Source organism: Solanum verrucosum, unplaced genomic scaffold (genome assembly GCF_900185275.1).
Source record: "Solanum verrucosum unplaced genomic scaffold, falcon-dt-bn FXZP01000252.1, whole genome shotgun sequence".
NCBI classification, from domain to species: Eukaryota; Viridiplantae; Streptophyta; class Magnoliopsida; order Solanales; family Solanaceae; genus Solanum; species Solanum verrucosum.
In genome coordinates, this window is record NW_026019988.1 from 4,010,481 (window position 1) to 4,037,963 (window position 27,483).

Here is a 27,483-nt window from a genome sequence, read left to right on the forward strand (position 1 = left end):
GATTAACTAGCTTTGATTGATTTTAGGTTATTAAGCCAACCTAGAATCATTCTATGTGAGAGCCTAGCACATTTATGCCTAAGTGTGTAAATGAGAAAACAATACACAACAAGATCACATCATATTAGCTTTACCCCCAAATCCCTAACAATGATAACTACAAGTCTTATTCTCAAGATTTACTTCTTACTATCATCTTTATACCTAGATTTCAAGGTGTTCTAATCACATCCATCATTAGTAGGTGATTCTAGTCATAATTGATCATAAAGGTTCAAATTCAACTTTACTAGTTCTGATCCTTCATATTCAATAAAGTCTAGTTCAATTTATGTCTATATGTTCCTAACCTTGAACAACTACTACACATGACATTGATTTTAAAAGATCAATTCTAATTCTTCAATTTCACCTTTCATGGCATAAACCCACACAATATCAAATTCATCAATTAGAATAGGGTTTAACATAGAAATCACATAAATTCATCATAATTCAATGTTAATTCATTCATAATTAGGTATTATCCACTAGTTGGAATCATACCTAAACACTACCCACAATATAGGAAGAAACCCTAGCTAGAGTGGGGTTTTGACTTCACAATTCGGGGAAAACCTAGAGGGCTCTATGGGTGGAAGAACCCATAGATGATTAGGCTAAAATACCTAAATTCACAGCCCTAACCAAGCTTGAAACAATGGAGGAAAATATGCCCCTCTTCCTTCTCTTCTTCTTATTCACTTCTAGAAAGAGAATTATTTAGAGAGAATTTGGGGTCTTGGAAGAATGAACTAATTGACTTATTTTAAGGGTCTATTAGGCTTATATAGGTGGTTTAATAACTAACTAACTGACCTCCCTTAACCCCTAGCTAATTACTAATTAACCCCTAATCCCCTAACTTAAAAACTAAAACTTAAAAATTTACCCTCACCTACGAAACCCCCACCCACGGACTGTGGGTGGGTTCACGGATCGTGTTGCACACTCGTAGGTGTTGGACTGTGGCTAGAAGTTGTAGGCCAACTCAGGCCTTGACCCATAAGCAAGAGCTACGGAGCGTGGGTGGACCTACGCCCCGTAGGTTCCACCCGTAGCTCACTAAAAAATGCAGATTTTGGAACTGTTTTTGGGTCCTCCTCAAGGACCCCTTTGATTGGTCCTTGGGGAGTCGTGCCTTGACGTTCAAACTCTAAAACCTTCATTCTAAGTTTTGGAAGTCATTTTACAATCCTATCCCTCACATCAAACTCTAAAACCCTTATAAAATGCTCTAGAACTCTCTAGTCTAACTTACTAGTTTTCGGGGTATAACACTACTGAGTACCTTTTGCTTTGGTACTCATGCGCGCTACACTCTGCATATGTCTCGTGATGTATGTCCAAGCACCAGTTACCGATGCTGAGATTTGAGCCTGATGCAACTTCAGCTTGGAGGCGAGGGTGAACACATGGCATCCTGCACTTACCTGTCTTTATCTGTATTTTGCATTTTGAGACAAGTCTTGTAATTTGGGTTCACTTTTGGAACATACTCTTTTATTTTAGAAACTGTGTACTTGTGAATTCCAGGTTCTATAAGTAGGGGCGTAGGCACATGCAAGTTAGGGTGTCGAATTGGACACCTTTCGTCGGGAAAAAAATATCGTATATACAAGTAAATTGATATATATATATATACGAAGTGATTAAATAACATATTTTGGACACCCTTGACACAATAGGTTGTTGTAGCTCAGTGGGTTTAGACCTTTTTAATTGGTTTTAAACACCTTGAATGAGTTAGTGATTGCGTGTTCGAATCTCACTAGCAAATAGCAACAATCTTTTTAAAAAGACCTTTCGCTCACTAGCAACAATTTTTCCCCTTTTTAAAATGACCTCTTTTTAAAAAGACATTTTGTTCACTAGCAACATTTTTTTTAAAAAGACCTTTTGTTCAGTAGCAACAATTTTTCCCCTTTTTAAAAATACCTTTTGTTGTGCAATTTCTGGACACCCTTCGTGAAATTTCTGGCTCCGCCACTGTCTGTAAGGGATCTTTTATTATATATATATTGGTTTGCTTCCGCTTGTTCTTCTATCTTTGTTATTTAATTGTCGCTTCCGCTTTGTTTCTACCTTTACACTCATTACTTTCTGTTCTGGGTTACGAATTGGTTTACCCACTCGTAGGTTATAGTATATAAAGTATATGAGGATATTTTTATAACGATGAATATTCAAATTTCGATTTCCCTTTTCATTTTTTTCATTAATATGAACTACGACGACTGATAGTGGATCTAGAAGTGATAAACCTCAACCAATTTGTTTGAATTCTTGTTTTTTTTTTTATATAATGTGGCTAACTACCAATATGTTTTAATTTATATCATGACCACTCATGATATAAAACAATTATTGAAGTTGAATAATGATTCTGGCTCTAAACTAAACTGAAACAAATGAGTGATGCTAATTGGTAAATATTATTTGTACAAGATATTTACATCAAATTAATATAGATATTTTTGTGATATATTTTTATACATATATTTAGATGCATGCCCATAATAAGCGGGCTACCCCATATATTACGTTATTTTTTTCCCTTCCTTTTTCTATGACAAAACTGATCCCCTAGAAAAAAAAAAAAAAAAAAGACTTCACATTTTTCTATCTTCAAATTTGGTAACTCATATTTAACCTCTTTTATCCATGTAAAAGCAACCTCCTTTAGTGGGATCTTCAAATATAATTAGGAGAACCCATAGAAATTCATTCTAGTTGCATGATCCGAAAGGATTCAATTGAATTTCTGCGGTAAATTATGCCGCAGAATTAAGGTAAAAATAATATAAATAAATTGTTAAACTTCTTTGAAAAACAAACATTTTTAGCAAAAATTGTTTTGGTATCATCAATGGCAGAGTTACATTATCCTGAGGGGACTAATTCAACTTAAATCTTTCGTCAGAAAATCATATTGTATTCCAAAAATAAGGTAAACACAAGATTTTTTTGTTTTTTTATATATACAAATTATTGATTCTTGAAAAAAGACAACTTTTAACGAATTGGTATATGTGACTCAAGAATTATTTCATATCGCAGGTCCAAATCCCAATCGTAACATTTTAGGTTTTTCTATCAAAATCTCCTTGTTAAAATTCCTGACATCGCCCCAGATGAGGCTAATAATTAACATAGGCATATGTTTCATGGTTTTGGTCATGGCAACACAAGTGAATAGTTTTGTGGGCATCACATGGGGAAGGCAACAAACACAACAATTGGTTCCATCTATGGTTGTTGATTTGCTTTTACAAAATAAAATTTCACAATTGAGATTAATGACTTCAGGATATGATATTATTGAAATATTTTCAGCCACTAATATTAGTGTTAGTGTTACTATGGGAAATTCATTTATGTATCAAGCAAATAGGAAAGACCTTGCATATAATTGGGTAAATGATAGAATCAAGGATCCAATCAACAAAGGTGCAAATATAGTGTAAGTAATTTATCATTATTATTATTTGAATTATATAATTCTACTACTAAAATGGATTTATCTGAAATTGACTTGTCGAAAATGTTTTTGACATATGTGTCCTTTTTATTTCTTCAGGGAACTAACGGTTGGGTCTGAACCATTTTCTAATACATTCTTGAAAAAAGCGACGAACTACAATGTGGTGTCCGTGTTAAAACTCATGCGAGAAAGTCTCGATGAGATGGGTTTAGGGTACGTTAGAACAACGACCGCACATGGCATGGATGTATTGAATCATACAAAATTTCCATCGGAGGCAGACTTTCGCGATGACATAAAAGTACAAATGATCGAATCACTAGCGGAGTTCAATCGGACCGGAGCTCCCTTTCTTCTTATCTTGTTCCCAATCCATTTCGTTAAAGACGTAATGAATTACACCATCGAGTTTGCGTTCTTTGATAATAATAGCGGGTTCAAAATTGAAGATGGTAACATTACGTACACAAACGCTGTGGAGTTAATGATCGATTCCGTTGCGTGGGCTATAAAAAAAGCAGGATATGACAATATGAAAATTATGATTGCTCAAATTGGATGGCCAACGGATGGATATCCACATGCAAATATTAAAAATGCAGAGAGATTTCACAAGGGGTTATTGAAATTTATAACATCAAAAAAAGGGACACCAATGAAGCCAGGGCCACTTGACATATATCTTCACAGCTTGTGTGATGAGAATCAATTTCACAAGGTATTTGGTACATTTCAAAGACATTGGGGTATTTACGAGGCAGATGGCAATCCAAAGTACAAGATTGATTTCTCATTACAGGTAATGATGTCAAATGATCGATTTGAACTGAATTACAATAACAATAATAGTGTATATGAAAAATGGTCATTGTGACAAAATTTCAAATATAACAAGTTAAACGCCATGACTTCAATTATACGAGTGAAAAGGTGACTTAGTGAATGTTACCCAAATTTGAGTTAGTCAAAATGCAGGAAATTACACTCAATAACATTTAAAGATGACTGATCTTAAACTTTTGATCCCAACTTGACATGTGGATAAATCTTCAAGGTCAAGAGTGAAAAAAATAATCATGCTTGAAGTTTTTTCCATGAGGTAAGCGGGATCAAAAGTGTCAGTTTAGTAAATCAATGGTCAAAATGAATTGTACAATAAATGAATTATTGTTCAACCCTATCCAAATGTTACTTGGTTGAGATAGGTTAGACAATGAGTCATAACCCATTCCCAAACCCTTACCAAAACTTTTTTTTTGTTTTTTTTTTTATAAACTAATAATAGAAAATTCTTTTTCGTTATATCTATGTATAAAATATCGAACAAAAACTATTTTTATTAGAAGATTTTAACAAGGTTTCATTAGTTAATTTGGTCACATAATTAGCCTAAATTAGTCCAACTTTTTGATAGACTACACTTAGACAAGTCAAGTTATATTTTCATGAGTTGATTTTATCATCTCTAATTACAGGGTCGCAACGAGTTACCTACACAAGCTAAGGGCATTGTGAAAATGCCAAATCGATGGTGCAAGTTCAATGGGGACACATCAAACGTGGAGTTGGTGAATAAGAATTATGATTTAGCATGCCAAGTTTCAGATTGTTCACAATTGGAAAAAGGAGCTTCATGTGATGGACTAAGTTTTGCTTCCAAAGTTTCATATGCTATGAATGCATTTTTTCAAAAGAACAAACAAGAAGTAAAAGCTTGTGATTTTGATGGTTTAGGCCAAGTTGTAGCAACAAATCCCTCTGAGACAAATTGTGAGTTTCCCATTGAGATATTGTCATTCCAAGATCAAAGGGTTCAAAATGGTATGATTTTAAGGATTTGAAGAACAAAAAATGGAAATGAAGTTGTATTTCATTGTGAGTTTAAGTAATATACATTGTCAATGTTTGACAGATCATATCTTTTTTTTTCTATTATGACCTGAAACGAATCTTATTTTTAAAATTTAAAATTTCACAAAAATTTAAAAAAGTTTACATATATCATTTGGGTGATCTGATGATGTAGAAATTATATACCATACAAAAGTTAAACTCCATATGTCATTTAAAAGGCTGAATTGGGCAACAATATCCCCAAAAAAAGTCATATAATCCCTATGTTCATCTTTACTTGCCCACTAGACTAAAAATGGGTGAATAACAATATTTTATTTGTTCAGTTTGAAAAATCAAGAGATAATTGACCCCTTTTGTCTATTTTACCCTTACAATTAAATACTATTCAATATCTAATACATTTCCCTAAGCATTAAATTTATTATATTCGAAGGGTAATATAGTAATCTTACCCAATTATTTATTGTTCTTAAGGTATGTATCAAGTCAATAATAGATAATTATTATTGAATAGAGAGAATAAGACGGATGAAAATTATCACTAAATGCTTAAACATCGCGGTGAAAATAAAAAGAGTATTAAATAGAATATGGATGGAATAGTCAAAAAAAAAAATATGACTGATAAATGTTGTGCAGGAGTCCTTTAGAAAATTTAGAAAATGTCACACGACACATTAATTTTTATCAAGTGCAACGTGAACATAGATGACAAATAATTTCCCATCTTTCAACAAAATGAATAACGATCAATATTCAAATAATGATTACTTTATTTTCATTAATAAGATTAATTTAGTAAAATCAATACATCCGAGTAAAACAAAAAGTAAAAGAGTTGGGCACATGAACAGAGCTTATGGCTATGTTTCACACCCTTTAAGAAGCATCAAATAAAATGATAATTTTATCATATCACCTTCATTTATTCTAAGTCATCTAAATATTGAAAAATGAATAGTATACAATATAGGGATAAAATAGGTAAAATTAAAAATAATAAATTATCACTTAATTTTCTAAAATGGTCATCTTTTTTATAATATAGCGAAAAAGTAAAAATAAACGAAAAATTAATTTAAAGCATCTATTTTTAATAAAGAAGCCAAATAAAATAAAACTGAATAAATATTTAAGAGGAGCTTCTAGTCAAGGCTCTATACACCCCAAAAGAAAGTTTTGGGCACCTTATAAATATAAGATATATCTTTTATATATACTCTTTATTACTTAATTATGGTAAGCAATATATAATTATATTTTATGTAAAATCATGTTGGTGTAATTTATCACAAATATAATAAATTACAATTGAAAAATAAAATAATAAAAAATGAATAAATAGATCATTTAGGATGAGGCGCGGATATCTCGCTCTCTTTAAGGAGATTCAAGTTCCCTACGGCATAATCTACACCGATCCAATTTGCAACAATGATACTCTTGACTTGTCCCCGTCGGTATACAACAACCCAACAACGTCGTACAACTCAAGCAACTTTGGATTTAGTTGAAGAGTCCAAAGCTCCACATACGAACAAACACCTTCCTTCAACATATAAATATTCTCTTTTATTTAGTGAATACAGTTGAAGACTTGAAATTTTTTTGTCTCAACTCTCTCTTTCAGTATTACATACTACAATATATTATTTCACACTTCTTATCTTTCTTTCATTCCTTCACAAAGGAAGAAACACCGATATTTATAGGTGAAAAAGCGCACTTCCATGTAATCAACGGGTAGAATGAGGGGTACATAATAATGTGGGTAGATAAATGTGATAGATGTTATAATATAAGTTATAAGAAAATAATTGTCATATGAGTTACAAGAAATTAATGACCATTGGAGTTAGAAGAACTAATGATCATATAAGTTACAAGAACTAATCCTCATCTTTTACCACAATTTGTACTCACTGTCATATGCACTTAATATTTTAGTTTTTTAATAAAATGCATATACACCAACATATTATATTTATTTAAGGTTAATTGTATTGATGTTAGCTCCATCAACTTATAACCTTAGATGCAAGCCCATAATAAACGGACATAAGTAGCCAATCATAAACGTTATTTGTTTTTTTTTCTTACTTTTTCTATGAAAAACTCATCCTTAAAAAGAGAAAAACTTTATAATAGCTACCTTTTAATCCCCCCATACTTAACCTCTTTTATCCATGTAGAAGTAAGTAACCTTCTTCTGGGATTTTCAAATATAATTTGGAGAGACCGTAGAATTGAATATCATTTTGTGTACTATCAATGGCAGAGTTATATGATGATCCAAAGGCATCCAATTAAATCTTCTATCAGAAAATCATGTTGCACAAATAAGGTAAATATATGATTGAATCTTATTTAAAAACCAAAAACAAAAATCTTTGACGTGATAACCAAGGTGATTCAAGAATTGCTTTATGTCGCAGGTCTCAATATTCCTTGTGAATTTTTTATTCTGAATCTTCTTGGTAAAAAGTTTTTGGTACCCGCTTCTAGGGACAAAAAAGCAAGAAGAGGTTGTGTACCATCATCAATGCAGAGTTACATTACCCAAAGAGATTTAATTGAATCTTTTGTCAAAAAATTAATCGCGCAAATTAAGCAAGGTAAATATAGTTTTTTTTATCTATACAAATTGTTAATTCTCTTGAAAAAGGAAAACTTTACTAACGATAGAAGTGACTCAAGAATTGCTATATGTCACAGGTCTGAACGCTACTTGTAACATTTTTTTTCCCCAAATCTTCTTATTAAAATTTCTGACATCACGCAAGATGAGGCTAATTACCATGGGCATAATGATCATGGTTTTATTCATGACAAGAAGTGTAAATAGCTTTGTGGGCATCACATGGGGCAGACAACAATCACAACAATTAGTTCCATCAATGGTTGTTGATTTGCTTTTACAAAACAAGATTCCAGCATTGAGATTAATGACTTCAGCCTCTGATATTGTTCAAATTTTTTCTGCCACTAACATTAGCATTGTTATTACTCTTACAAATAGAAATGTAAATCTTATAAATAGGAAAGATCTTGCCTATGCATGGATAAATGATAAAGTCAAGCTACCTATCAACAAAGGTGTCAACATAGTGTATGTAATGCATTCCTTTTCTTTCTATTTTTTTTTTACATTAATTTTATTTTATAGCCTGTTTGTTCAAGTTTTTAAGGGAAGCACAACGTTGAATATAGTCGTAGAAGTTGAAAAAATAGTTTTTCCCAAAAAGCATTTTTGGAACAACGACCAAACACAACTTGTTGTTCTCATGTTGACAAGTAAGGTACTTTTTCAAATTGATGAGTCAAACGTACTAGTCTGTTTGGTCAAGTTTAATTTTTATAAATCAAAAGTATTTATTTTTCTTTGAAAGTGCTTGTTTTAGAAAGCTAATTTCCAAAAAAATAGGTAGAAACTGTAGTTTTTCCTAATGAGAACTTTTGAAACCTTAACCAGGCCCAAATTACTGTACTAACATTGGTAAAAATGCTTTTGAATTTTACTAGTTATGTACAAACAACTACATACCCTCCAAAAATACTTTTTGGTAACTTTGGCTAAATATGCTAGCAAACGGGTAATTAAGAAGCAGATTTTGAAAGCCTGATCAAATAGCTGGGTGATGTTAATCTTTAAAACTTTGTGATGATTTTATTATTTAATTTTCTCTGATTAATTTCTTTAGGGAACTATGTATTGGGGCTGAGCCATTTTCAAATACATTCTTGAAAGATGCAACGAACTATCAAGTGGTGAATGTGATATCAATCGTACGAGAAGCTCTAGACGAGATGAACTTAGGGTATGTCTCAACAACGACCGCTCATGGCATGGATGTCATAACTATCGCGAAAGTCCCATCAAAATCAGACTTTCGCGATGACATAAAAGGATTGATGCTCGAATCACTAAAGTTCTTCAACCGAACAGGCACACCTTTTCTATTGAACATGTTCCCTATCCAAATGGTTAAGGATGTACTTAATTACCCCATAGAATTCACATTTTTCGATAACATGAGCAATTTCAAGATTCAAGATGGTAATGTCACGTACACAAATGCAGTGGAGTTAATGATAGATTCCATTGTGTGGGCAATAAAGAAAGCGGGATATCCTGATATGAAAATTATGATTGGTCAAATTGGATGGCCTACCGATGGATATCCATATGCAAATCTTAAAAATGCAGAGAGATTTCATAAGGGGTTATTGAAATTTATAGCATCAAATAAAGGGACACCACTTAGGCCAGGGCCAATAGACACATATCTTCATAGCTTGTCAGATGAGACTGAGTTTCCAACAAAATTTGGTGCATTTCAAAGACATTGGGGCATTTATGAGGCAGATGGAAATCCAAAGTACAAGATTGATTTCTCATTACAGGTACACATGTCAAATGAGCGATTTAGATTTAATTTGAATTAATAAACGAATTGCTCACCTCTAGCCAAAAGAGTTTAACTAAATTCACAAACACACTTTTCATCCTCTTAATTGAAAAAGTTTCAAATTTCACGTATTTGACATGACTCTAGGATGTTAACTACAAGAAAAGTGTGAATTACATGGGGATTTTTTTCAGGATTAGTATGAATTCACACTTTTCTTATAGTTGTTGCAGAGTTTCACCAGTGAAATTTGAAAATTCAATACGACAATGGCTACTTTTCTAATTACAACATTGAAAAGTGGTTGATGGGTATATATATATCTACCAACATAAAGTTAGTTGGGCTACGATGAACTAGGTCAAATAGACTAAACATGACTTATAACTTAACCTTGCCCAACTCAGGTCAAATTTTAATTTTTGTTTCCTTCATAACAAAAAAAACAATTTTGACAAAGTTTCTCATGGATTTGTTTGGGCAACATACTTGCCCTACATCATCTCAATTTTTAGGTGAGTTGAATTTTGAACATGTTAAGACAAGCTGAGTTAATAAATGAACTGATGATTTACTTGCCTAAACACGAATTGAGCAAACTCGTATTCTTATGAACTAATTTTGTCACCTCTAATTATAGGACCGAGACGAATATCCCACTCAAGCTAAGGGCATTGTGACAATGCCAAATCGATGGTGCATGTTCGATGGGGACAAAAGTAACATGGATTTGGCGAAGAAGAATTACAACATTGCATGTGAAGAAGCAGATTGTACAAAATTGGAACAAGGAGCTTCATGTGGTGTACTAAGTGATGAATCTAAAATTTCTTATGCTTTTAATGCATACTTCCAAAAGAATAAGCAAAGTGAAGAATATTGTAATTTTAATGGCTTAGGTAAAATTACAACAATAAATCCTTCTGTAGAAAAATGTGTGTTTCCTATTGAGATATTGTCATTCCAAGATCAAGTGGCTGGTAATGCTATGATATCATTAAAAATTTGACTTTAGTAGTATCATGTGGAACATTCTAGAAAAAAAAAATGGTATCGATTCGAATTAGTTTTTTTGTTTTAAAAAAAATATGTTTGAGTAGTTTTGATTCTTTAAATTTGTCAGAAAAGAACGTTTTTGGTTTTTTGTTAAAAAAAAACAAAAACAAATATCGTAACAAATTTCTATCGGTTAGATTTGAAAGAAACTGTGAAAAAAAATTTAACTTAAAATACCAAGATCACAAAAGTGAAGGAATGAACTAATTGAGACAAATGTTCTAATTTCAATAAAACATTTCACCTTATGATAACCTAGAATGATGGGGGTATTGAAGGTTAATGAGAAAGTGTATTAACATTAATTGAAATGTTAGAGAGAAAATACTTTAATAATTGAAAATTGAAGAAAAAGTGTTTCAACAAATTCAAAGTTGGTGACAAGTATATCTATCAACGGAAGTTTAATTTTTTACCAAGAAAAGAAATGTATGTAATAAGTTGTGTATGTTACGTTCAACTGCACGGATTATTAGTTTCATCTCAAAAATAAACTTAGCGATGTTAAACAGGGTTTCTAAGTTGGGTTCAATGTTTGAGTTTGTCTAGATTTTCAGCTATATTCTCCAATCAATGGTCTTCCTCTCGATGATACGATTGATGAAATTTTATTATAAAGAGTTTTTCAATTGAAATGATAGTATGATCGTTGCTATGTATTGAATTATGATATTTCAAATAATCTTTTTTTAATTCTCTAATCAAAAGAAAATTACTCTTTATATTTGATCTGAAAACAAAAAAGGATAAAAAGCTTCATACATTCATAACGATTAATGTTAGTCAAGAGAAGCAAGAATTATAATCTGATGCAAACACAATCCAAACAAATTTTGGAGGAGTTATAAACCAGAAATTAAGTAGCATGGAGAAATAATTTGGACCTCAAATAAAGCTTTTAATTTCCCTAAGCTTGGAGGAAGAAAAAGGGGTACAAATATGTATATTGGTGTCTTATATCACTTTTGGGATGACCTAGCGTGGATCGGATGCCAATATGGTTACCTTGTCACTATACTTTTCCCGTATTAAATTGAAATTAACATCGAACCAATTGAATAGGAGAAAAGTACTTTAGCTAGGTAACCATGTCATCCAGTACTATTCGCCCCAGAAGTGAGATAAGACATCAATACATACTTGAATTCAGTGATCACTTCCTTCAATTCTTCATGCATTTGGAAAGAATATTCATTTATACTAGTAGATGTGTTTCTTTTGGTGCCTCTAGTCTTTATAAATTACTTAACTTAAGGTCTGTAGGTCTTTTTCTATTTATAATGTGTGGTAAAAGTGTAGTGAAAAGGAAAGTTGACTACACTTTTATCATGTTGTGAAAAGGAAAGTTGAAAGTTGACTACACTTTTACCATGTAGTGAAAAGGAAAGTTCTAGAAGGTGGAATGTGAGGATATATAAGAACAATGACATGGTGAAATATTTTTTAGTGAGGTGGAAAGAAAATATAAAAATATTATTCCTACAAAGTAAAAATAGCAATATTAAGATATTTATTTATTTAAACACTATATTTAGAATTTAAATTAAGCTAAAATTGATAAACCATATATTTTTTTGGAAATTCTCCTTTTTTTTTAAAAAAAAAAAGAAACTAATATGTTCAAATGTGATTTTTTTTGTTATTTCTCATAATTTTCTGAAAGATTGAATTATTCTAAAATTTATAGATAGTCAAAAAATGAACTACACAGTATAACAAAATTATATTATTTTTAGAAAAACAATTATATAACTTAACATAAATATAATAATTTACATATTTAATTATTAGGAGATTTGAAAATCTCATAATTTGATTGTTTACATTCAAGAAAAAGAAATATTATAAATGAATTGCTCAATTTATATAAGATAAATTTTATTGCCTTAAATATTAGTATTTGCTACATATATAGTAGTTTAAAGAAGAAAAAACAAGAATAAGAAAAGTTCTAATTGACTTCAAATCCTATATATTAGGGGAAAAAATTGATATTATATTTCTATATATTAGGAAAATAATTAAATTTAGATTGTCTCTGAAATCTATTTTAAAATGGTAAAAAAGTGAATGATATTTCGCTAAAGAATTTCATTTTTAATATACTGTTAGAATTTTAGTCTCTTTATAAAACTTTCAACTGTGACCTACATATTGGATAATTATTAAAGTACCTTATTTTCCAATTAATTAAGTAAAAAATCAGATAATATTTGACCTATCTTGAAGTTTTTGTGATACAAGAAAATATTTTATTAGCAGTCCTTAGGGTATTCATATTTTATGGAAATATCCCTAGGGTTAAAAAAAACTTATAAGAATCCCTAGCCTACCTTTTTGTTAGAAAACAATAGAGTTCTTTTTTTATCCAGAGTTACAAGTTGGTGCTAGATCAAATAAAGTGATTGATCTCAACGACACTTGAACAATTATTATTGGAACCAGGTATATTCTAATTTAATATTTCGATATGTTTTTTTGATATAAGAATTTGATAAAATAGTTTTCTGATTATTTTTTTCAAGATTTTTAAAGGGTTAGACATGGGTGTTCACACATAATAGAAAAATCCTTTAAAGATTGAGATAAACAAATAGGGAATCAACGTACGCAATAGCGATTCGATCGCAATACGAGCAAATAATTACTCTGCCATTTTCTTGCTCCTATATAGCTACATCACCTTTGTATGTTTTGCCTCCCAAAATCATGTGGATAACATAAATTAGTGTTAATATTTAAGCATATTTAGGTTCTTCTTAATAGCAAAATGTGGATGACAACCTAGAATTGCCTATGTATAACACCTAGATATGCAAAAGGGGTTGTTTATGTTTGCCACATAATTTTGGAAGGCAGATTTTGCGAAGGTAATGTAGCCAAAAAATGGTAGAGCAATTAGTTGTTTTCACCGTGATTGAATCACTATTAAATATGTCGATTTTTTATTTTTCTATCTCAATCTTTAAAAATGTATTCTATTATTTTATACAAATACCTCTATCTAATTCCTTAAAAATCTTGAGAAAATTAATAGAGAAATTCTTTTCCAAGTTCTTATATATGTTGATAAGTATCATCTTAGTCTCCAACCTAGAAAAAATATTGGATCTATTGAGAATAGGCAAAAAAACTTAAGCATACAAATTAAGTACCTTAATTACTACTATGTAGTAATTATTATTTTTTTGCCTATATAACAATTGTTTTTTTTTTTCAAAAATAGGATTTTATATTAAATTATTTTTTAAAAAAGTAGTGTAGAAATAGTTGGCCACGATTTTCTCATATTTCCTGATTTTCTCCAATTCTTTTACCTTCCACGATTTACTCAAATTGGTTATATATTCTCTCACATCAAAAAAGGTTTTTTAACAAAAATAAAACTATCTTTTTACTGATTCTGATCGACTGTTCGATCATTGATACCAACAATTTTTCAATTCTAATTCAACACAACGAACGATAGGATGCATCAGGTATTTGTGATAAATCACAATTGAATTGATATTTTTTGCGTTCTTATTTTAATTATAGATCGTTATATTGTAATCTATTATGTTGGGTATATGTTTTTGCGTTACCGTATGAATTAAGGTCGTTTAAAAATCACTTTTTATATTGAATTTGAATATATTGAGTGCAATTGATATCTTTATATAATTGATTAGTGCACTATCTTTTCGGTCGTATATTTAAACACCAACTTTCATGCTAATAGGTAATATTCTGAATTTGGTTGTTTATAGATAACAAAATTGGTTCTGATTTGTGATTGTATGTTTCATATATAGAAAAAAAAAATTAAAAAACTAATTTAGGTCGTCAACCATCATTTGGTTTAATTTGTAGGGTTTTCTGGATTACTATAAAAACCATATTCCGTGTAATTTTGGTTTGATAAATTGAGTTGGTGAAAATGATGATTTTTTTAAACAACAAGTTTCATTAAATTTTTTTGGTAGATTAATGTGTGTAATTGATAGCATACATGATGTAGATTGTCTATTTTATTTCGTTTATTAAACACCATAATTTGAGATTTTTGATATAATATTAGGTGTAATTGATTAGTGCACTCGAATATCTTTTCGGCCGTGTATAAACATCATAATTCGAGATTTTCTGTTAATGTGTAATTGGTATCTTTTATGCCGTATCTAAACACCAACTTTCATGCTTATATTAGGTACATGTATTGTTATAGGTAATAGCTTGAATTTGGTTGTTTATAGCTAGATAACAAAATTGGTTCTTATTGATTTGTGATGATATATATTTCATACCAAAAAAAGAAAAAAACACAACTAGAAACTGATTTATATATATATATATAACGACATTCTACATATCAATTTGTGTAATTTAAATATAGTGGAAACACATTTTTGTTTATCTATGTTTTGCTTAATTTGTTATATATTTTAATTTGTATTATGTTATATATCTAGAAATGCAATTTTGATTTCTTTTCAAAGTATCCCTTATGTATAACATGTGGGGATAGAGCTAAGGAAGCCATTGAGTACCAGAATGGTGTCCAATCAACAAGGCAAGAAGTTTTGAGATCCAACACACTATGTTTGACTGGTATGAATCCTATTTTGGATGATTTTATTAACAATATATCCACTCAATTCCGTATACTTCAAAAATTAATTATTTTGTTATTTTTGTAATTTAAAAACTAGGATATATTGTTAATAAAATCATTAAAAATAGGATCCATATCAGTCAAACATAGTGTGTTGGATCTCAAAATTTCTTGCCTTGTTGATTGGACATCATTTTGATACTCAATGACTTCCATAGCTCTATCCACACATGTTACACATAAGGGATACTTCGAAAAGAAATCAAAATTGCATTTTTTTAGATCTAAATAAACTCGGACACCCATATTATTATGAATCTTCATTGGCGGAGATGGACCACTCACGACATATTTGAGTTCTAAATGAAGTCGTGTCCACACCCAATTGGGAAGATATAGTAGTAATTAAGCCTTTGTATTTGGTGTTTGCATCATACATCACCCCTCCAATAATGTAATCCACATACTTACATGTGTTAGATTACAAATTATTAATCAATTTTCAAAATATTAAATAAGTACTAGATATATAACATAATACAAATTAAAATATATAACAAATCAAGCAAAACACAGATAAACAGAAGTGTGTTTCCACTCTAATTAAATTACACAGATTGATATATAGAATGTCGTTATATATAAAAAATGATAATCATATTGGTATACAAAATGGTTGACGACCTAAATCAGTTTCTATTTGTGTTTTTTTTTGGTATGAAATATATCATCACAAATCAATAGAAGCAATTTTGTTATAAACAACCAAATTCAATCTATTACCTACAACAATACATGTACCCAAATATTAGCATGAAAGTTGGTGTTTAGATACGGCATAAAATATACCAATTACACACCAAAAGAAAATCTCGAATTATGATGCTTATATACGAACGAAAAGATATTCAAGTGCACTAATCAATTAAACCTAATATTATACCAAAAAAGCTCGAATTACGGTGTTTAATAAACAAAATAAAATAGACAATCTACACCACATATACTATCAATTACACACATTAATCTACCAAAAAAAATTAATGAAATTTACTATTTAAAAAACCCATCATTTTCACCAACTCATTTACCAAACCAGTATTACACGAAATATGATTTTATACTAATCAAGAAAACCCTACAAATTAAACCAAATGATGGTTGACAACCTAAATTAGTTTTCTAATTGTGTTTTTTTTGTATGAAATATACCATCACAAATCAATAAGAACCAACCTTGTTATCTATAAATAACCAAATTCAGAATATTACCTACACAATACATGTACCAAATATTAGCATGAAAGTTGGTGTTTAGATATATGGATGAAAAGATATTTAAGCAGAGGCGTATCTAAAGGGGGGTCACCGGGTTCACGTGAATCCATGGTCTCCTCCCGAAATCATATATAGTAGTGTTATAATTTTAAGAAAACATTGAAATATAGATGCGTGAACCCACACTTCAAGTATCACATAATGCGATTATGACTGGCTGCACCTCTCTCCGCGAGGTTAGAAAGTTGAATTTTATATTTATCTTGTTTTATTTTTCTTTCTAAAATTAGATAACAGTTCTCTAAGTGGTAATTGGTATATAAGAATTAATTTTAGACCTATTATTTTTAAAATTTTAACGATTTTTAGTAGTAAAAACCTAAATGTCGAACCGATCAAATTTATATCATAGATCAACCTTTATATAACAGTGCACCCATCATCTCAAAATCCTGGATACGCCTCTGTATTCAAGTGCACTAATCAATTATATAAAGATATTCAAGCGCTCTCAATATATCTAAATTCAATCTATAAAGTAAATTTTAAACGACCTTAATTCATATTGTAACACAAAAAAATATATCCAACATAATAGATTACAATATAACGATCATGAAAAAAAAACTCAAATATATCAAATAAAATAATTAAAATAATCACGCAAAAAAACACCAATTCAATTGTAATTTATCACAAATACGACGAGAGTAATTTGCTCGGATGGTAAGCATCCCTCACTTCCAACCTGGAGGTTGCGAGTTCGAGTCACCAAGGGAGCAAAAGAGGCGGGAGCTCCTAGGGAGGGTAAAAAATTTTTTATCACAAATACTTGATGCGTCCCGTCGTCCGTTGTGTTGAATTAGAATTGAAAAATTGTTATCCATGATCGAACAGTCGTTCAGTATCAGTAGGAAGAGAGTTTTATTTTTGTTAAAAACCCTTTTTTTTAATGGAAGAGAATATATAACCAATTTGAGTAAATTGTGGAAGGTAAAAGAATTGGAGAATATGAGAAAATTGTGGCTGACTATTTCAACGCTACCTTTTTTTTAAAATTTTAATATAAAATCCTATTTTTGAAAAAAAAAAAAACAACTATTGTTATATAGGCGAAAATAATAATAATTGCTATATAGTAGTAATTAAGGTACTTAATTTGTATACTTAAGTTTTTTGTCCATATATATTATGCAGGACTATTATATTTTTTTGGCTGCTACAAACTTCTGAAAAAGAAATGCACATGACAATATGCAAATTTCATATCGAAATGGAGTAATAAATGAAGAATTTATATGACATAAGTTCACACGGTATATATGCTAATTTTTAGATTCAAGATGATGTAAGCCTAGGAGCAAAAATGAGGTTTATTTGGCCGAAGAGAACAATACGTATTATGTGCTTAGGCTATTTGCTTTTTGATTCATGCAGAAAAAATTGTTGGACCACACTACAATGTAAAGAAATTTGATAATTAACCAAAAATTCTGCTAACCAACACCCAAGTTGGAAACTTTAATGTATATTTTATAATAATCGACGTGAGATATTGGTGTAAAACATATGCATAAAAACTAGTGTATTAAAAGCATGAAGACACTCTTGTACTTAATAATACTTTATGAAAAACCATGTCACTAAACTTCTTAAAAGTACTTCTAAGTTTATTTTTCACAAAGTGCTTTTCAAAAATAACTGTCGCTATTCCACAAAAGCATCATTTTCTTCCGTAAGCTTGGGCATCCAAAGGGTAGCCACTAGAAATTTCCTAAGAGGTTCGAAAAAAACAAAACACTTTAAATTGGGCGCTTTTGGCCTTCTTAAAGTTTGATCAAACATATGATATAATAATTGAACAAATTTTACAATCATTTTTAATTTAAAGAATTTTAGACTAATTTGTGAAAATATTCTTAAAATGTACTCGCGTGATAGGATGCTTAATTAAAAAGATTTCAAAGTATGAAATGGAAAAACTTAAAGTTAAACAATCATTAAATATTAAAAGAAAAGTTTGTATTTTAAAAAAGACAAACAAACGGAAAATGTGTATACAAGAATACTTTTTTCAATTTATATCCGCTCTTTCTTCTTTTGAACAAGTAACAAATATTTCACCGTCCAATTTTAAAAATAAATTTTCACTTTCAACATATCGAGAAAAAAAAATTATTTTTTATATGTTCTATCCTCAACATTAATTATGTATTTTCCAAATTATTTCTAACGATCTAAGACTATACGAAGGGAGTATGATTTTGAATAAAAAGAAACATTTGGGCCAGAAGAAAATATATTTGGCCCAATAGATTTCGAACTTATAAGCCCAAACTTTATCTATCGGGTTTGATAAGAACAATGGGCCATTTCATTTGCTAACTCTCAGTTCATATATTTCTCCGGCGAACTCCTCGGCGATTTATATCTCCGGCCAACTACTCGGCGATATCATCTCCGGCCAACTCGAGTTGTAAGTCCGTCATCCTCTCTTTCGCTTTCTTCTCTGTAATTCCTATCCTCTGTATTTAGAGACAAAAACCCTAAACCCCCTTCAATTGCATTGTATGCTTCTTTGAGTTTTCTTTAGCTTTATGGTTTATTTTTCATTCTCATTTGTGTTTTATAGTGATATTAGCTCGTAAATTGTGTGATTTTATTGATATGCCCTTGATTATTGTGAAGTTCCTGTAAAATTTTAGTGGAATGAGGAAAAATATATCAATGTGTCAAAGATGAAATTTTTAGGCATAATAGATAGAAAAATACTCAAACTTGGCGTAAAGCTGGCAACTAAGGACTCCAACTTTGAGAATGCACATCTAGACGCCTCAACTCGTCTTCACTTTGTAAGTCGAACACTCCAACTTACAAAATGATCATCTTGATACCTCCAAAACTTATGTGCCATGTCAGTGTTGAGTGTCCATGAGATAGTGGGGATGGAGTGTTTAGTTGTCAATTGAGAGTAAGTTGAGGTGTCTAGATGTGCACTGTCAAAGTTTGAGTGCTTGCTTGCTAAGGGTGGCTAAGTTTGAGTGTATTTATTATTAGGCTAAATATTTACGATTGCTTGTGAGTTTGTCGGCTTTTTAAAAAAAAAGTTTAGAGGTGGTTAAAATTTCATTCATTTGTTGTCAATTTTATCCATACAGACACTTGAGTTTGAAGTTAGTACATTAGGGGCTGCAATAATTATCTTTTTGTATTAATCATACTTCCTCAGCCATATAAAATTCTGATGGAAAAAGATATTAAAGTTATGGTTAAAGAGTTAGTTTACTAGAGAGCATCACGTCAAATCCAAAATTTGAGTAGTTTAAGGAATTTGAATTCCTGTAAGATGAAAGTTATATATAAAATGAGATGATGTTCAACATTTTGGGATGTTCGAGATTGAAAAGAGTCTGAAATAAATTAGGATGGAAGGACTAACTTTTTGTATTACTTTAGAATTATAATGGCGAAATGCTTATTTGAGTTAATTAACAGATAGGTTTTCCCTACTGTTTTTATACTGTCAAATTTGTATGTCATAAACATTTACACTTGTAGAAACAGGTTGATTTCACATAACGAAGTAAACAAACAAACAAAAGCTCTCTTCGTAAATGAATTGAGGGCTTAATATTCATTTTCCTTTTCTTTTCCAGGGAAGTGAAGTTGGAAAAAAGCACGTGTAGCTTCTTGTGTTCACCTCCACCTTTGTTTGACTTTGGCATAGCATTGTTCAAAGTTCTTCTCTTAAATTGTTTATAACTCATATCCTCTTCTATCTCTTTATATCTTTCTGGCTGTTGTCTGTGAACCGATTCAGTAGGACTCATGTTTGTCATCCAACTGCGGTCCCGTTGTTTATCTACTTGCTTACATTATCTTCATTTCCTACCTGCTTGTCCTTTTTCTTCTTTCAGCTTCTCTTTTTCATCTCTATATAAGGCTGTGACCAGAAACTCTGCTCAAAATGGAAACAAAGAAAATCATGTTCTCTTTAACTACCTAATAAACACATTGGACTTTCCAATATCTAAAGCCCTGGCAGTATCCAATTGTCTTCACTCGGTTATAAGTGTTGAAAAACCTGATTTAGCAGTCCATTTCTTCAAGTCCATTGGATTCACAGATGTACAAATCCAATCCACTGTTCTTTTTATCCCATAAATCCTCATTGCCAATGTCGCAAAGACAATCAAGCCAAAGATTCATCTATTTGAAGAATTGGGTATCACTGGTTCTGATCTGTGTAAGCTTATTTCCTCTCATTTAAACTTGTTAATGCGTAGTCTGGAGAAAGCTATGAAGCCTTCCATTGAAATTCTCAACAAAGTCCTTGTAAATGATACTGAAAATGGTGATTTGTTCAGGGTTCTGCATAGGTCTGATTGGGTTATTCGGAGATCACCTCACTTGTTCTGATTCTTAATATTTCATATTTAGAGGGCATTGGAGTTGTTGGGTCTCAACTACCGTTACTTTTGAAGAATCAACTTCGTCTTCTAGTTGTGCCTGAATCTGAGCTTAAAAAGCATGTTACTAAACTTCTGGATATTCGGTTTCCGACTAATTCAGAATGTTTCTACATGCCCTTTATACTCTAGGTAGTATGACCCATCAGACATTTTTGAGAAAATTGCAATTGTTTCAAAGTTTTGGTTTCTCCAAGAATAAGTGCATGAAATGTTTAGGATGGCCTCAAGTTTATTCCGAACTTCAGAGAACAAAATAAGACTCGGACTAGAGTTCTTGTTGGAAACAGTGAAGTTAGAGAAGTCAACTTTAGTACAACATCCTACTCTTTTGATGTTTAGAATGAAGGAGAGAGTGATTCCGAGATATCAAGTTTTTCAGCTGATAAAGTTGAAAAAGCTTATGAAGAAAGACCCAACTTTTTATGATATGATGTGTTTGACAGAGCATCTCTTCTTGGAGAAGTACGTATCGAGATTTACAGAAAATGGTTAAGAGGGTGATTCCCATCCCTTTGAAATATTTTTTAGTGATGTAGCACGATGAAGTGCAGTGTATGCTTGCTTCTACGGTTTTTTTTACCAACAATTTATTTGCATATTGGAGAAGTATGTATCGAGATTTACAGAAAATGGTTAAGAGAGTGATTCCCGTCCCTTTGAAATATTTTTTAGTGATGTAGCACGAATTATGAAGTGCAGTGTATGCTTGCTTCTAGGGTTTTTTTTTCCAACAATTTATTTGCATTTTAATATGTACTCTATGTGATATTGGCTTGTAAATTGTGATATTCTATTTTTCTGCTTTTGATTATTGCAAAGTTTCTGTAAATTTTTATCGGAATGAGAAAAATAATATGTATGCCGTCAAAGATGATATTTTTAAGAGTGATAGAGGCAGTAACTTTTTGTATAATCTGTGAACTTCAAAGGCAATGTGTTACTCCATTTGAATTAATTTAAAAAATGAGTTTCCGTTACTGTTTTTTATCTATTTTAATTTATAGGTCTCAAACATTTCAACTCGTAGAGATAGGCTGGCTTCATATAACACAATAGCTTACTCCTTTCTATAAATTAATTGAAGTGTTGATATTTATTCACCTTTTCTTTTCAGGGAAGTGAAGTTTAAAGAAAAGCATGGGTAGCTTCTGTGTTCCACCTCTGCGTATCTTCCACTTTGAATAGCTTTATTCAAAGTTCTCTTAAATCCTTAAAATTCATATTTTTCTTGTCTCTATAAGTCTTCTTGTCTCTATAAGTCTTTCTCGTTGTTTCCTGTGAACAGATTGAGAAGGACTCATGATCTCCATCCAACTGCGCTTCCGTTCATTATCTACTCACTTACATCATCTTTCTTCCCTACCTACTGGTCCTTTTTCTTCTTTCCACATATCTCTCTCCTCTCTATCTCAGGTAGTAACCAAAAAGCCTGCTCAAAATGCAAACCAAAAAAATCCTGTTCTCCTCAACTACCTAATAAACACGTTGGGCTTTCCAAAGCCTAAAGCCGTGACCATATCCGATCGTTTATCTTGGGTCAGAAGTGTTGAAAAACCTAAATTGACTGTACATTTCTTCAAGTCCGTCGGATTCACAGATGCACAAATCCAATCCGCTGTTGGTACCGTCCCCCAAATCCTTCTTGCTGATGTTGAAAAAATACTCAAGCCAAAGATCCAGCTATTACAAGAATTGGGCATCACTGGTTCTGATCTGGGTAGGCTTTTGTCCACAAAGGCAATATTATTAACACGTAGCCTGGACAAAATACTAAAGCCTTCCATTGAAGTTCTCAATGAAGTCCTTATAAAAAGTACTGATAATGGTGATTGGTTCCGGGTTCTGCTAAGGTGTGATTGGGTTATTTATGGATCTCCTCACTTGAGACTGGTTCCTAATATTTCATATCTGCAGAGCGTTGGAATTGTTGGGTCTCAACTATCATCACTCTTGAAGAGGCAACCTCATCTTTTTGTTACACATGGATCTAAGCTTAAAAAACTTGTCTCTGAACTTATGGATATCGGGTTTTCTACTGATTCAAGAATGTTGGTGCATGGCCTTCATACATTAAGTTGTATGAGTCAAGAATCTATTTCGAAGAAATTACTGTTGATTCAGAGTTTTGGTTTCTCCAAAAGTGAGTGCATGGTAATGTTTAAGAGGGCACCATGCTTATTCCGTGGTTCAGAGAAGAAAATAAGACTCGGACTAGAGTTCTTCTTGGAAACAGTGAAGTTACAGAAGTCAACTTTAGTACAGCGTCCTACTCTTTTGATGTTTAGTATGAAGGAGAGAGTGATTCCGAGATATCAAGTTTTTCAGCTGATAACGTCGAAAAAGCTTATGAAGAAAGACCCAAAATTTTATGATATGATGTGTTTGACAGAGCATCACTTCTTGGAGAAGTACGTATCGAGATTTACAGAAAATGTAGAGGAATTATTGATGGCTTACAAAGGCCATCGTCTAGAATTAGGAGAAGAGTAAGAGTGTTTACTGGAAAATTTGCTGGCAATTTTTTTTTTCCCGGTTTTGATCTTTTAGGCTTCAGAAATGCGTGGTGAAATATGGGCATTCATATTTCTATTTGTATTGTTGCTTTGATGAAAATGATGCTTGTGTTATGGCATAAGAGGCCAGGAACCAGAAAATAAAGCTATAGTTTTAGCACATTGATCTTAATTTCTCCCTTCTGAGTAGTTTCATTTCCTTTTACATATGTGACAACTTTTAAGTCCTCATACGATAAAGTCGTTTGGTTGTTGGTTAGAATTATACATGTATGATTAATATAAAGAATAGTCATGTAGGGTTTAGTTATGTTGGATTGTAAACTGGTAACTGAATATTGGTGCTGAATTTTATGTAACCACGTATACATGGGTATTAGTTATATTATACTGGTTTTAATACATAATAATTCACTTCCTAACCAGCAACTAAACGTCCATTAAGGCATGAGCTTTTTTCTTCTTCTTTTTTTGATAAAGTGAAATACTTAATTGATGGAGTAAAATTTCATGTCATAGCCACTGAAATACCCAAGGATATGAAGGATCAACCCCTTGAATCTTTAGTTTATTGGCCTCTATTTACACGTAAACATCATATGCTTGTTTGGATAGCCACTGAAAGTGTATCTATGACACAGTGGAGTTTAGCAATTATGTTGTCGTTTCAAGATTTGGGATCAACTTCTCTAGTCTTGTGGTGGATTACTTCCTATTAAGAAAAATGAATTGGTTCCCAACTTGACTCAAGATCAAGATTCCTAACAACTTATATCAATAGTGATAAACAAGCGAGATATGTTTTTATCATTGTATTTTTATATATTTACCTATTTTGAGAATTCTGATTTATTGTAAAATAAGACCATCTACAAACACATCATAAATCTTATGCATCTATTGACTTGATGTAAATACCGAGCAAACATTTAGGATTCTTTAACGAACCTTCTATGAGTAATTTGCCATTATCAATAGAATGTTAAAAGAACCAAAAGCATCAGACGGTCCCGTAGCTCAGTTGGTTAGAGCGTTGGTCTTATGAGCCGAAGGTCGCGGGTTCGAGCCCCGCCGGGACCAGAGATAAATTGTGTCATTGACTTTTTTACTTGTAAAAAATAAATTATTTTTAGTAATACCTACAATTTTTTCTTTCTTAAAGCTCAATCATTCAAATCAAATTACTACATGTGTAGTTAGTTGTCAATGCAAATTATTAAGTAATAATATAAAGAAAGTTGTCTTTTATTCGCGCCTGAAAATAAAACACACCTCGTTCAAGAATATTCAATTACATGGACAACCTATAATTAGGAATAGCCATTAGATGTTTGGCTCTAGGAGTAACAAGACCAAATTCCTCACTCATGTCCAAATCATTTGGTAACATACCATTTGGAAGTTCCCAATCAAAGCAATGAACCAATTGTGCCACGATCAAACGTATCATGATGAGTCCTAGCCGTAAACCAGGACATCTTCTTCTGCCAGATCCAAATGGGAGAAGCTCAAAATCATGTCCACGAAGATCAATACTACTCCCCACAAACCTTTCTGGAATAAACTCATCTGAATTATTAGGCCATACATGTGGATCACGCCCTATAGCATAGGTGTTCACTAATATTCTTGATTTTTTTGGAATAAAATATCCATCAATAGTGCTATCTTCAATAGATTGATGAGGGATTAGAAATGGTGCCACAGGATGAAGCCTTAATGATTCTTTTATGACCATATTTAAGTATTCCAATTTTTCTAAATCTAACTCCTCCACCATTCTTTTCATTCCAATTTTTTCTTCAAATTCTTTTTGAAGTTTTTTCATTATGTTTGGTTGCCTTAAGAGTTCTGAGAGTATCCAATCAATTGCTGTTGCTGAAGTATCCATTGAAGCTATTAGCATGTCCTGTTAACACAAATAGTTTAAATATACCCTTTGTTATGTCAAAATATAATGAAAAGAGTATATTTGAACCAAAAATATAACAAAAAAAATATATTTGAACAAAAAATATAACGAGGGATATATTTATACTATTTCTAATAGTACAGGGGTGTATTTAGACACTTTCCCGCTTAAAATAACATGAAGAAAAAAAAAGAAAAGGGGTGGGGTAGTTGGAATTATTAAGTGGACAAAAAAATTAAGAGGGTTTATGTCATAAGTCAAAAATATCTTTCATAAAGAAGTTTTATTGGTTACCAGAATTTTCAGATCACAAGGGGGAAAATGACTCTTGTGGACGAAAGTCGTCGACAATAAAATATCTAATGTAATCTCATAGAATAAGGTCTGAAGAGGATAAACTATATATAGTCTTTATTTTTATCTAAGTAGAAAAACTGTTTTCGATAGACCTTCTGTTCAAGAGAAAAAGATAGTCCAAAGCAATATATAAAAATAACAAAAAAATAAAACAGAAAATAATCAAACATAAAGGATAAGAAACTACAAGGATATGTAATACTACAACTAATAGTATGGCTAATAGAACAGAGAAATAAAGCGAGATAATATTTAACAATCTAACTAATCTCCTATCTTAATTTGTGACTTTATTAACGTATAATGTGACTTGCCAAATATATTGATCGTAGTATTTCTACGATCGAGATATTCCCTCTCCCCCTCTATCTATCGAAACACAAAAAAAAAAAAATTTAGTCCTTTGACGCCCCTATTTGGTGTAAAATTCATGCAACTTACCAAGTCAACGAAAAATGACACATTTAAAGCCCTATTACAAATGTTTAAAAGGTACGATCTTAACAAATGACGGTGTATATAACTTAAACATGCATAGACGATAGACAAAAACTTACCAATAAAATAGCTTTAACATGACCACGATCAAACTGAAACTCAGTTTCTCCAGATTTCATGATGTTCAACATCGTATCAACAAAATCCTTGTTGTTTTGATGTTGTCCTTTTTTATCAATCTCTTCATGTTCATCAATAATCTTCTCTAAAAAATTATCAAACACCTTGCTAACTGCCTTCATTCTTCTTGTTAATCCTTGAAGATCCAATTTACCTAGAAATGGGAAAAAATCTCCAAGATTAGGAGCTGCTGCTAATTGTAACCCTTCATTAACAACACTCTTAAATCCCTTGCCACCAAATTCCTGATCATCTTTATATTTTTTCCCAAAAATTATCCTACAACTTATATCGACCGATAAACGTGTTACAATCTCACTCAAATCAACCACAATTTTTTCATGAGATTTTTTCTTGAGAGTTTCAATCAAAAGATTCAACTCTTCCCTCCTCATGGATTGAAATGAATTGATTTTTAGAGAGCTAAGTAGCTCTAATGTGCATAATTTTCGCATATTTCGCCAATAAGGACCATATGTACCAAAAGTCAAGTTCTTTTGGTTATATGAAATGTATTTTGCAGCTTCATGAGGTGGTCTACTTGCAAAATTTTGATCATATGTCTTGAGAAATTGCTCAGCTACATGAGGAGAAGAAACAATTATGTTGTCAACAAATCCTAATCTTAAGTACATAATTGGACCATATTTTTTGGCTAAGATGTTCAAATCTTGATGAGGGTTTTTGCCTAACAAATGATGAAGATGTCCCAAAATTGGGATCTCTTTGGGACTTGGTGGAAGGATTTTTCTTTTGTTGTTTCTCCATAGCTCATGAAGGAGATAGAGAAGAGCTACAACTATTGATAATGTGGTCCAAAATAAAGCCATGGTATAAGAGTTAGGCTCCTCAAGGGGATAAAAGGAATTGAATTTATGTATATAATGCGTTGAA

General features: G+C 31.4%; 5 protein-coding genes, 1 long non-coding RNA gene and 1 other non-coding gene across 10 annotated transcripts in view; 4 read left to right on the forward strand and 3 right to left on the reverse strand.

The window, feature by feature from the left end:
• LOC125819013 (uncharacterized) overlaps positions 1 to 27,483 on the reverse strand; it is a 513,298-nt gene that overhangs the window by 226,940 nt on the left and 258,875 nt on the right. The gene's annotated exons all lie outside the window — the stretch shown is intronic.
• Positions 1 to 27,483, reverse strand: part of LOC125819033 (uncharacterized) — a 231,012-nt gene that overhangs the window by 46,037 nt on the left and 157,492 nt on the right. The window lies entirely within an intron of this gene.
• Positions 3,174 to 5,391, forward strand: LOC125818994 (glucan endo-1,3-beta-glucosidase 8-like). Its single transcript, XM_049498505.1, has 3 exons — positions 3,174 to 3,502; positions 3,620 to 4,322; positions 4,999 to 5,391. The coding sequence occupies exons 1-3, from the start codon at positions 3,174 to 3,176 to the stop codon at positions 5,362 to 5,364; spliced, it is 1,398 nt and encodes a 465-aa protein (XP_049354462.1). The 3' UTR covers positions 5,365 to 5,391.
• LOC125818995 (glucan endo-1,3-beta-glucosidase 8-like) lies at positions 8,164 to 10,798 on the forward strand. Its single transcript, XM_049498506.1, has 3 exons — positions 8,164 to 8,489; positions 9,082 to 9,784; positions 10,430 to 10,798. The coding sequence occupies exons 1-3, from the start codon at positions 8,164 to 8,166 to the stop codon at positions 10,796 to 10,798; spliced, it is 1,398 nt and encodes a 465-aa protein (XP_049354463.1).
• On the forward strand, positions 19,120 to 23,696 carry LOC125819003 (uncharacterized). 2 transcript variants are annotated; one of them, XM_049498511.1, is made up of 3 exons: positions 19,120 to 19,193; positions 22,304 to 22,330; positions 22,449 to 23,696. In XM_049498511.1, exon 3 carries the CDS (start codon positions 22,489 to 22,491, stop codon positions 23,677 to 23,679), a length of 1,191 nt encoding a protein of 396 aa, XP_049354468.1. In that variant the 5' UTR covers positions 19,120 to 19,193; positions 22,304 to 22,330; positions 22,449 to 22,488; the 3' UTR covers positions 23,680 to 23,696. The 2 variants fall into 2 exon arrangements, with proteins under 2 accessions (XP_049354468.1, XP_049354467.1); XM_049498510.1 differs by having other exon boundaries at positions 22,304 to 23,696.
• On the forward strand, positions 24,709 to 24,782 carry TRNAI-UAU (transfer RNA isoleucine (anticodon UAU)). The gene has a single exon. It is a non-coding gene; the product is annotated as a tRNA-Ile (tRNA).
• LOC125818988 (cytochrome P450 71AU50-like) lies at positions 24,979 to 27,477 on the reverse strand. The gene is made up of 2 exons (XM_049498498.1): positions 26,529 to 27,477; positions 24,979 to 25,611 (listed from the first exon to the last, which is right to left on the reverse strand). Exons 1-2 carry the CDS (start codon positions 27,417 to 27,419, stop codon positions 24,994 to 24,996), a joined length of 1,509 nt encoding a protein of 502 aa, XP_049354455.1. The 5' UTR covers positions 27,420 to 27,477; the 3' UTR covers positions 24,979 to 24,993.